Source organism: Tasmannia lanceolata, unplaced genomic scaffold (assembly GCF_043159265.1).
Source record: "Tasmannia lanceolata isolate RefF3 unplaced genomic scaffold, GAP_Taslan_0.1 ptg000008l, whole genome shotgun sequence".
Taxonomy (NCBI): domain Eukaryota; kingdom Viridiplantae; phylum Streptophyta; class Magnoliopsida; order Canellales; family Winteraceae; genus Tasmannia; species Tasmannia lanceolata.
In genome coordinates, this window is record NW_027518685.1 from 17,280,799 (window position 1) to 17,292,942 (window position 12,144).

Here is a 12,144-nt window from a genome sequence, read left to right on the forward strand (position 1 = left end):
AGCCATATCTCTGTATTCTACCTTTGCACTAGATTTTACAATTGTTTATTGTCTCTTGCTATTACTACATGGGACTGAACAATCGTTATCCATGAAACAAAAGCCTGTAACTGACCTCCTAGTATTAGGATCTCCACCGCAATTGCATTGGAAAATTCATGAACCTAACTCCATTACCATTAAAAAAAATGAACCTAACTCCATTCCATTGAGCCCTATAAAATAGTCCATGATCTAGAGTGCTTGTAGTGTACATCATGATCCTTTTGGTCAAATAAAAATGTTTCTCCCTCGGGTCATGAAGAAGCCAAGAAAATTTGACTTACTGCAAAGTAATATCAGGAATGGTGAATGTAAGGTATCCCAAGGCTCCCACCAGGCTACGATAAGTTTGTGGATCTCTCACCTTTTTCTCCTTTTTCACTTGTCTTATTACAACTATTACTATGCTATGCATATCATTGACTAATAAGTATAATTCAATTCCAATGTCCTAAGTATAACTCTCAATGATTTGCAAAAATAGTGACTTATAAAAGTTTGACAAGAGAAAATTTAATGCAAGCCAGCCTGACATATAACACGTTAATTAATTCCATGCCACTTCTTACCTTTCCAAGTACATCCAAGGAAGAGCAATACAATCAAGTCAACTAAAATTATGAGAGATCAATAATAAAAGAGCTAAGATGACGAACTTTTTCACATGATACTGAAACAATTTCACCTGTGAAATTATGATATTATTTTAGAGAAATTACACAATCCTCCTGCCACCATGATCCCAGCCACTTGGAATTCTAAAAGTAGATGCAAATGCATAACAATGGCACCCTTGAAATGTTAAAGAAAAATATGACACTACGTAAAATTTTGTGGTGGCCCTTCAAGGCATATCCATTTGACAGAAATATTTTCATCATGATTATGACAGATCTATACTTCGCCCAATTATTTCATAGAACACAATGACCCTACAAAAAAATGCAATTTCCTTCCAACACTTGTCAAAATCCTACTACCATATGACACATAATGAATGCAACTGATAACTACATCATCTAAAGTCTCAAGTAATATCGATAAGAATAACATCATAAATGTTTACCAAGGCCAATGTTTTCGTTGGGGGGAGAATAATTTTGTCCAAACTTCCAAATTTCTCAAACATCGTAGCAAGATCTCCTTCACAAGAACTGTACGGCAAGTTCTTCACCAAAATCACATGATTGCTTCGGCTAACTTTATCAGCTTTTCCAGAAGCTAATGTCTCTAAAGCGTCTATGTTGACTCCAGCATTTACTAGAGCTTTCTTTGTCTCTGCAATCACGTGTGTTTCTCCCAAAGCAATACGCACAGCAAGATCATCCGCTTCTCGGTCGAGTAAATCACTTTTACTGACACCATATTTCCTGGCAATGTTTTCAACAACCTATTGAATAAGAAGTGCAAGTCAGAAGAAATTTTTCAGAACAGGGCAAAGAGGACAAGACATACAAAAGTTTGAGCAGAGCCTAATCAGAGATTAAATAAATTTTCTTTTTTATCAATATAAAAAATTTATTAGGAAGATGATAAGTCAAAACAAAACAACATTAAATAACAATGAATTTTAAGTCAATATTAGTCCACATAAGGACAGAAACAAAAATGAAATAAACAAGTATGAATATACGCAACAATAATTGAAAAAATTAGACCTAATATGGTTATGAATCATTTGTATCTATACAGATGTAACTGAGCCAAACAATACCTAGAATAGCAGAAGGCATGCTATACAAGTTACCTCTTATTATGAATTTGATGAGACAGAATTGAAGGCCGGGAAACTATCACACAAACAACAAATAATTACGTTGGCTACATACTTGCATATAAGGAGCACTTACGACATGGCAACATCAAAAAACTCAATTTTAAACGTTCATTATTTCTATACACTACTATAAGAAAAGTACCAATTTAAATAAAGTTAGGCAATTAGATTCTTCTCAATTTATCAAATTGTGACAAATCTGTCACATGTCACGTGGTACAAGAGCAAATGATCTACATTCCAGTGCAACTAGGATTGTCAATGAATTCCTTCCACATTATTATTTCCGATCAAAATTTCCGAAATTCGATAGAAATTTCTGAAATTCAACCGAAATGGTTGGAACAGCAAAAAAAAATGGAATACGCTATGATTTACATCGTATAAAGCTATTTTTTCTCAAAACCAAAAAAAAAAAAAAAAAAAAAATTTGTTGCCCTAATATGCTGTAAATCAAAAAAAATAAGACTCCAAATCAAAGGAACACATTTTTCTACATTTCCATGGAATTTTTTCTGAAAACCCTTATAGAAAAAAATTAAGATTTTAAATTTATGTCAACATGCTTTGTCTGCCTATCCTAGTTGAATCGAAGGCGGGCCCACTTTTCATTTCAATGTGAAGTCATAGGAATTTCAAATTTCAAAACCCAAGTATCGTACAAATGATGAGTCTCTGACTAAGCACTAAAAAGGGAAAAAAAATTGATACCATTTTACTTTGCATTTCCGTTCATTTCACTAATGTAGAGAATGATATTTGGTACTACACAACAAAGTAATTGTATCTTATGCACGGCATGTCAGACTGGAATGTGGCCAATAGTAGCTCGTAACTCTGTGGTATTGACAGAGTTGGGGTCCTTGATAGAGTCGGGGTCCTTGGATAGGAAACTGGTCATTGTACTTGCTTATACTTCATTACATTTTTTTTAATGGATCTTTTGTATTTTCTTCTTTCTTGGCAAAGCAGTGATTAGGGCTTTTCAGACGCAAAAAAAAGAAAAAAAGAACTCCTATTTTTATTTTGTCTTTTGTTTTCTTCTTTCTGTACTTATTTGTATTTTCTTATACTTCATTACATTGTACTTATTTATTGACTCTACTGTTCCAGACATGTGTGACAACGCATGTCACTAGGGGTTCGATGTGATTAAGCCATTATGGGTGTCTTCCTTGCTTATGTGACTGTCTAAGTATGTATTTGTGATTATTCTAACATTTACCAAAGTTTCATCTTAAAATATCATCATTTACATATGTTTTCATACGTTTCCGTGATTTTACAAGATATCTACCAAAATTTCCACTGAGACCGAAATCTTTCTGTTTCCGTGCCGACCGAAACTGAAACCAAAATTTAAAACCTTGCATGCAAGCAAAGAGTTCACGGAGGAATCCCCCAATAGATATGTAACTATTAAGAATCATGTATTCTCGATTTGTCTCTACCTGTTATGATAAAACAATTTTTTTTTTTGAAAAGGTGTTATGATAAAACAATATTATAATCATCTATCTTCTCTTTGTATAAATAAAATGGCTTCTATAAACAATTTCTTTCCAAACTCTTGTTTGTATTCTCTTAGTTCTTCTTAGGGTTTGTTTGGTACGCCAGAATAGGGAATCAGAAGCGGCATCTGATTCCTTGTCAGCCTATTACGACGTTCTCTCTCTCTCTGTCTCTCTCTCTCTCTCTCTCTCAACATTGTAGGGGCTGTGTAGAGAACCCAGTCACGCCGCTCTCTCCCTGCATATCGAGTCTCTAAAGTAGGTTTCCACACACATATATAACAGTTTTACCTCTCTCTGAATATCCAGTCCCAATAGCCTATTTTTATTCTGTCTTTTGTATTTTCTTCTTTCTTGGCAGGAGCAGTCAATAGGGCTTTTCAGAAGCAAAAAATAAAACAGAACTCCTTTTTTTATTCTGTCTTTTGTATTTTCTTCTTTCTGTGCAAGAGCAGTGATTGCAATCCCTGAATTCCAAGTTAGAGTTCCATGGGTCTTTTCCTTGCACGTAGTTCCATGGATCTTTTCCTTACACATTTTTCTATGGGCCTTTTCTCATTTTACAATGCCATGTTCTTTCTTCAGTATTTTACAGGGAGACAAATATGGCAATTTTGGGGATTCTTTCATAGAAGCGAGTCAAAGAATGGAAGAAAAGTTTGTGAATGCAAGCTGATTTTGACATAGTTGTAATAGCTTGTAAGTGTAAGCTTTTTTTTTAAATGGCAGCTTGTAGCCTCTCTTTTTTTTTTTTGAATGGTCTTGCCGTGGAAGATGAACCCTAACACATCCCACCCAGATCATGCCAACTCTTAACCAGATAAAAAGAGTTGGAATTGAGATTCAGTTTCCAGGGTGAATTCAGAATAGGAATGGCAGCTGATGTCAATTCTGATTCTTGATTCTGAGAATCCAAATGCACCCTCACGGTAATCTTTTTTTTTTTTCAGATCCACCCTTTCACTTTGTCATTGACAGATTCTCCTTTTTTTGTCCTTTCTATAAAACAGCGGTATCCCCAATAGTATTGGCCTTTCTTTCCTACCAGTTCTAAGAAATCCCATTTCTTACTATTCAAAAAACACATGCACATGTGTATGTTTTTGTGTATAAATATAAATTTATATATATCAGTGTTTAAAAATGCAGATGTGACGCGGAGCGCGGCCAAGAAAAATCCCCGTCGACTCAGCGCAGAAGCGGCCAAGAATGCAGTTGGGACGGTCATAACTCGGGAGTCGAAGGAGTTTTTATTGTCTCTAAGAGCAAAAAGCGGAATGCGGCCAAGGTAAAAGAGAGTCAACTCAGACGAGTCGAGTCAACGCGGTTTTAAACAATGACACACACAAATACATATCCCAGTATGAAATCTTAATATTCCCATTGAGAAGCTTTTAATTCGTTGACTTACCTCCTCCAGCTTCGAAGAAGACCACCACTCATCAAGCCATGAAAACCTAGTAAAGCTTCCTCACCACATTCTCAAAGAACAACACCAGCCCCAGGACTCGAACTTGGAATCAAGGAAAATGATGCAATATGATTAGAAATAGGACAAGGCAAAGATCTTAGGAAGGTCCTAGTGAATGGGCCTTGCGAACCCTACAGATGAGAAAATGGCCAAAGTGTCTCATGATCAGGTCATCTCATATGTGTTCAAGTATCAACCAACTAGTATCTACCGACATTCATAAACACTCGTCATTCTAGACCTTATTTGGCTTCCCTACTTCCTTCCATGGGAAAATCAAATAAAAGGAAGGCAGCCCAAGCAACAAAAAAGATCCACAAACATTATGCACCTGTATCTAACTCTCTCCTAATGAATTACACATCATTGCCCCGTCATTAAGCTACATGCATACGATTGCTGAAACCGTAAAGCCCCTTTAGCACCAACTTGGGTTTTGCTAGAGCCAACAATTAACTTAGCCAATCCTCAAATTTAGGATCATGTTACGGTTCCACAACACAACAATAACATTCGCCGGCCTCATTTGGACAGCATACAAAGGGAATCAACCATAAGCACCCCCCCCCCCCTTCCCAACACTTTTTCCTAAATTTGATAGACACCACAAACCAGTCGGCCATGCTGCTGTACCTGACCAACTGGTCTGCATCCCTCCCAATCACTCAATTGCTAGTAGAGAAACCCAACCAATATAACCCGGACCGATATCGCTCAAATCAGCCAAGATGAACAGCACCTTTCTTGGTTTCGACACCATTGGTTTCTTTCTATCCTTAACACTTCGGACAAAACTATCCTTAGAACTGGTCCACCAACCCCTTATATTACATGAAAGGATACTCATTAACAAATTTTGATATTTCCTCTTTGTTCTCCCCATTTAATGATTATTTTGAGTCGTAGTTGATAGAGGTATTCAGTTTCTCAAACTCCCTTTCTACCATTCAAAACTCTTTGTTCTCCCCATTGAATGATTATTTTGAGTTGTAGTTGATAGAGGTGTTGAGTTTCTCAAACTCTCTTTCTACATTTCAAAAAAAATCTAAGATAAGAGCATCCAACATTTCTTTATCATTACAGGGAACAATAAAAAGAGCAAAGAAATGTTAAAGCGGCGAAGAATGAAAGTAACAGCAGCGGTCCAACAAATAACGACTGTGGGAGAAGTTAAGCAAATTTCTTATTTGTGGAAACTATCTCACAGGACAAAAATCAGAGGTACAAGAGGGCTAAATGTGACTTATGGAAAGGAACATACTGTGTCAAGACGCATGAACAAACTGTTCCATGCTCGTGTATCACCACTAGCTTCAGATGCCTTCCTCTGTTCCTCCTTTTGTTGCTTAAGACTCTTTGAACCTCCAACAGCAGGAGGATTAGACCTGCAGATTGTGTGCAATCAACGTATAGTATTTACTCATTACATGATGCCGAACTCACAAAAAAAGAGAGAGGCTTACTCTACTTACACTAGTTTCTCAAGAAAATTGGTGAACCAAACTCACAAAAAACCTATAATGGCTCAGCTCTACTTACTCTAGTTTCTCAAAAGGGGCTTTTTGCTGTTTTGCTGGCATAACATGTAAGAGTCTACCTTGGAAAATTGAATTGTCCAATTCCTCCAAGGCCCTGCAACAAAATCGAGTATAATCATCATATACACAAATACTACCTCAGATCATGAGCATCAAACAGGCAATTAAGCATATCATGCTTAAACAGTCCATATCATTTGGAACTGTGAGAAAGTTATGGGAAGGGACTTGCCCGCAGAAACCTTAAAAAGTTGATATATGCAGACATAATAATGCACATATGAGATGAGTAAGGCTGCCACATATGGCATCAGCTTCATCCAAGCCAACATTGAAGAAACTGAAGTACAACAATCTAGTGAGTGAAGTGGCTGAAAAGCATTATCACGTCCAAAGATAATGATATGATAACTTTCTCCTCATAAAAATCTAGTGAATGAAGTGGCTGAAAAGCAGTACCACATCCAAAGATAATGATATGATAACTTTCTCCTTATAACAATCTAGTGAATGAAGTTGCTGAAAAGCAGTGCCACGTCAAACGATAATGCTGTGATAACTTTCTCCATAAAACAGTTGATGCTGAAAGTAGTCATTAGAGGCCTATAAACAGCGAAGGGAACCAAATAGACATGTTGGACAGGTAACATTTTCAAGTTTATTTTATGGAATGCTGATAGGGATATAAGACAAAAGCTGCCTGAATGGGAGTAGATTGTTAATAAAGGTTACACTGAAGTGGTTTAGCCATCCTTGCAATGGTAACTGTGCATTTTAAGTAATTTAAACAACTAAAATATCAATCCAAAATATAAAAAGATGCTAAACCACTTGTACACAGATATAAGTCACTTCTTGTTGGAAAAAATGTTAATTTTGCATTCAAATAAAGGCATTAAGCAACGAGGGGTGAAAATGGAAGAACATTGAATAATTGAACAAGTAAATCAAATTTATACCAGCTCAAATGTTATAGAGATTTGTCGCTTGTTCATACAATAAAGAAAGATGTATGAAATTTAACATTGAGAATTATTACCTAACTGCGGATTCTGGAAGTGTGTACAGAACATAACCAATTCCTTTGGATCGTTTTGTATGTTTGTCGACTACAAGATGGACCTGAGAGACATCACCGAATTTGCTGAAAAGCTCCACAAGGTCATCTTCACTGAATTGCATCAACATAAAAAAACCGAACAGCACAAACAAATCAGTATATTCTCCAAAGAATTTAATGTGACACAGTCATTTCACCAAATCAAACTTTATAGGAAGGAACAAAATTCACCTACTTTGACGTGTAAGGAAGATTCCGAACGAAGAGACGGCCTGTCTCAAGAACTAGTCCCTTCTCGTCACTTAAAGCTGAGGGTGGGCTCTCAGTATCATCATTTTTGCCTTCAGGATCTTCAGAGAGACTCCCCCATTCAATCTCGCCTTGAGAATCTCTGGTATGAGCAGGATTGGAATCTTCCGTACCTACTTCATCAACCCTTTGACCACCTATACTTCCATCATCATCAACTTCTGAATCTGACCATTCGTTCTTAACTCTACTTTTGAAATAATCCATATCTGAAATGGCCTCATCACGAGCTGGATCATGGACATGCTCTGTTCCAGACGACTCCTTCAAAACACTCGATAAAGTTCCTGGCACCACTTCACCCTCTCTATCATTGCTTTCATGAGCTGACGATTGGTTCTTCTTTCCCTTGGGATACTGGGTTCCTTTCCCATCAACTTTACCATTTTTGTCAAGATGGGAAGCAGCAAGAGTAGTATCATTTGCCCACAACTGCGACTTAATACGTGGCTGCATAACGTGGAGAAATTCTTGAAACTGAGGATCATTGTTCTCACTGCCCTTTTTAGACTTCTTTGCATTTTCTTTATTTACTCCTGCTCCCTTAGAATCTAGAACACTTAAACTTTTAGAACCTAAGCTTATTGCATTGGCTCCAGTCAACGAGCCCTCCTTTACAGAATGCCGACTCCAAGGACGAGGAATATTTGCATCCCCAACTTTACGAGCAACCTGTCAGTAAACAAATGGGCATCCATGATATGCTGTTTTCCATGTACATTCCTTGATAACATACATCAATGTTGCAAGACCCTTAACTTTAAATATAATTATAAAATAAATGCCATTAAAAGGATATTATTTCGCTTGTAAATGAAACAATCAAAGAAAGAGAGTACACGGAAGTGAACTAAAGTTCTACTTTTCACTTGTTTATGACACAACTAATGAAAGAAAATAGACTGAGGGTGACCTAAACCTCCCTATGTGTTATGCACAACCGAAGAAAGAGAGAAGAGCGTGAACCAAATCCCTTATGTGCCGATCAACGGAAATTCAAAACCAAGTTTCCCATGTACAAATAATGGGTACAAAATAGAAACAGCTGCAACAATTGAGCAGAAACTCAGAAATCACGGTATGGGAGCAAGATTATCTAGGGATGCAACTTGGGTAGGGTCGGGTTTAGCTTTAGATAAAAAAAAGAATTGAATTGGAATCAACCCGAACCTGACTATATTGTATGGTAAAAGCTCAACCCGAATCCTCAAAAAATCGACCCGAATTGCACCCCTAAGATTATATCTAAACAAGCCACATCCAATCATAACCAAGCTTATTCCAGCAATACAATATCAAGCTATAGAGAAACCCCACAGAAGAAAGTAAAATTCCGAAATCTCGAAACGTAAAATCGCAAACCTCGCAGGTGATTCTGCAGGTATCAAGGTACGAGTTGTTGAAGAATTTGATAGCCTCATCGGCCTCTTCCTCAGTGCGAAATCCGATGAAAGCGAATTGCCTGCTCTTACCATCACTGTACAAATCAACAAACATAGAAGAATAAATATTTGAAATGCATCAGTGTTTAGACAGGAAAAGAAGGGGAAATTAATGGAAGAAGAGAAGAGAGAAATTACTTAGTGCGCATGATCTTGGCATCTGTGATTTCTCCTTTCTGAGAAAAGAAATCTCGGAGGCGATCCTCTGCAACGTATCGTGGCAAGTTCTTCACGCATATCCGAGACCTAAAATCAACAAAGGTTAAAAAATTGGAAAAAAAATGAAAAAATGAAAAAATAGTGATGATTTTTGCCGATTAAGTGAGGGGAAATACTCACATTGTCTTCCTTGTTTCTTGTTGTTGAGATTGAAATTCAGGATGGTAAGGAAACCTGAAAGACGTTTGAGGATTCGAAAATCCGTGGAGAGGAAGAAAAAGAACCCTAGAAAGAAATTGGGAAACAGTTATAAAGGAAGTGAGGACTGTGAACTTGTGAAGAGACGAGAAAGCTGTGGTTTTTGTTTTTTAGGGCACAAGATGGTTTTTTGCGTCCTAATTTTCTAAGGGTGGTGATATTAGCACTACCATGTTTTAATAGTTGCACTAACTCATCTTCTCTTTTTTTATTTAAACAGTTGTAAAAGGTTATTACTACTTACGAGGCTGTTTCAGGTGCGTCTCGACGAACCGTTAATTGCTTCGTCGCTTGTCTCAGAACCGTAGGATTTTTTTTAGGGTTTAGATTTAATGAGAAGGAAACCTCCTTAAAAAGTTAACAACCGGTTATCTTTTTTGCTTCTTTCCCCTCTCACATAATGAAGATCTCTATTTGGCACATCTTTCCATTTCCCTCTTTTTTGAGCTTAAAATCACATAATGAAAGATCCCTACTAGGCTGTTTCAGGTGGGTCTCGACCAAGTGTAAAAATATTATTAAACAGGAGTAAGGAAAGGACTCTTAACAATATACAGTTATACACTAAGGCCGTATCACCCAACAAAAAAAAAAACAAAAGGGGAAATGATATCTGCGCCGAGGTGTTTCAATAAACAAGCGCTCCACTTGTTTGTCGTGTAGTATTTAAAGGGATTTCAGAGGATATTACGGTTTTCAAGAAGCTCTTTAAACCCTTTTAAATACTACATGACAAACAAGTGGAGCGCTTGTATATCGAAACACCTTGGCGCAGATATCATTTCCCAAAAAAATATCATGATTACTGGATCCTTCAAATTAATTTCAATATAATGTTGAAAATTCTTGATCCTCGGGGCTGTTTGGATACGCGGATTTTAGAATCATGGATTTTTTCAAAATTGTAGCTAAGAGACGGGAGAAGAAGCGGACCAGCCGTTGTTTTTTACTTATTTTTCACTTCTCACCCTTCTTTCCGTCAACAAGAGAGTAGCAGATCCTCCCAGCGGCAACAGCTTGATCATGAACCATCTTTTACATTGTTTTCTAACTAAAAATAGCATATCCTCCCAGCCGCAGTAGCTTGATCATGAACCATCTTTTACACTGTTTTCTAACTAAAAACCTAGATTCTAAAATCAGCATATCCAAACGACCCCTTCTTCCTTTTTGAAATTTTTGCTGATTAGTCCCTACTTGGCAAAATAATTGCTTTTAGTCCCTAAGAAAAGCATATTTTCTTATTAGTCCTACTTTTTGAAAATATTTGCTAAAAGGTCCCTAAATCTCACCATGTCAATTTTCTCCGTTAAAAATTCTAATATGGCAAATTTATCCCCAAACCAATTTAATTGGTTTTAGCCTTTTTTTTCACTTCCATTATTTTCGGAAAAAAACTAGGAAAGAAGCAAAATATTATCTCGTCCAATATTCTCTTGGAAAATCCTTCAACAAAAAAATCATTTTACAAATTAAATAAATTGAAAATCTCTCTAAAATATTAAATAGGGTCGAAATAAAGTAAGAAATTTTAGGAAAAAATTTCATTTCTAACTTTTCCATAATTAAATAAATTGAAAATCTCTCTAAAATATCAAATAGGGTCGGAACAAAGTAAGAAATTTTAGGAATATTTTTCGCTTCTAACTTTCCCAAGAAATTCCTGTCTTTGTTGGATTGCAAGAAAATAACGAAAAAATTTTCTATGGGAATTTTTTTCATTCAATGATTTAAGAAGGAAATTATTTCTCATATCAGACTTCACTTTTGAAGCAAAAGGACCCTTAATGATTCTTTACAAAACCAAACGAAAACAAAGGGTCTACAACATGAAGATCAACCCAAGAAGTAGGGGTGCAACTCGGGTCAGGTTGAAGCCGACCCGGGCAACCAATTGCTCAACCCAAACACAAACCGAGTTCCAACCCGACCCGACCCGAGTTCAAACCGAGATTTTAAGCTTGAAAAATGTCAGGTTCACTCGGATCGGGTTGCCCAAGCCCTCAACTCGAACCTGACCCGAACTCAACTTTTTTCGGGGTCGAGCCTGCCCAAGTTGCAACCCTACCAAAATGGAAGAAAACACTCATGTCGACAACCAATCTCAAACACTTGCGGATCTCAGTGTTCTCGATCACAGCCACCGGTTGCAATACAGTAGGGTTTTTGTTTTGTTTTGGGAATAAGGGTTTAGCTTCTTCTTAGCAGAAGAAGAAAGGAGAATATCAAAGAAAAGTCAAAAATGGGCTAAAACGTTAACAATCTCTGTTTGGTTGCCGGGTTTTTTTTGTTCCTGGGAGTTATGTGGGAGAAAAAAATACCCTGGGAGATAGGTGGGAAAAAAAAAGTCCTAGAAGTATCTTGGTAAAATAAAAATCCCATGTTTGGTTGACCGGATTATGGTGGGAAAAAAAAAACTTTTGTTTGGTTGCTTGAACTGTTGGGTAGAAAAAAATTCTTCTCAAGCTTATTTTTGATTCCTGAGCTTATTTTTGTTCCTGGGGTTATCTTGGGATGGGATGAAAAGGCAATCATTACAAAAGTGGGATTAAAGGCCACAAGTAATCATTACAAGAG

The 12,144-nt window shown here is 36.8% G+C and overlaps 1 protein-coding gene across 1 annotated transcript in view; it reads right to left on the minus strand.

Annotated features, from left to right (window-relative positions):
- Positions 1 to 9,678, minus strand: part of LOC143884619 (nucleotide/nucleic acid binding protein) — a 34,347-nt gene extending 24,669 nt beyond the window's left edge. The window contains exons 1-8 of the mRNA XM_077388274.1: positions 9,490 to 9,678; positions 9,289 to 9,396; positions 9,071 to 9,185; positions 7,635 to 8,380; positions 7,379 to 7,510; positions 6,341 to 6,433; positions 6,063 to 6,186; positions 1,109 to 1,432 (exon numbers count right to left, since the gene is read on the minus strand). Coding sequence (XP_077244389.1) covers positions 1,109 to 1,432; positions 6,063 to 6,186; positions 6,341 to 6,433; positions 7,379 to 7,510; positions 7,635 to 8,380; positions 9,071 to 9,185; positions 9,289 to 9,396; positions 9,490 to 9,491 — 1,644 coding nt within the window. The 5' untranslated portion in view covers positions 9,492 to 9,678. The remainder of the gene's footprint in view (positions 1 to 1,108; positions 1,433 to 6,062; positions 6,187 to 6,340; positions 6,434 to 7,378; positions 7,511 to 7,634; positions 8,381 to 9,070; positions 9,186 to 9,288; positions 9,397 to 9,489) is intronic.
- Positions 9,679 to 12,144: the final 2,466 nt, after the last annotated feature.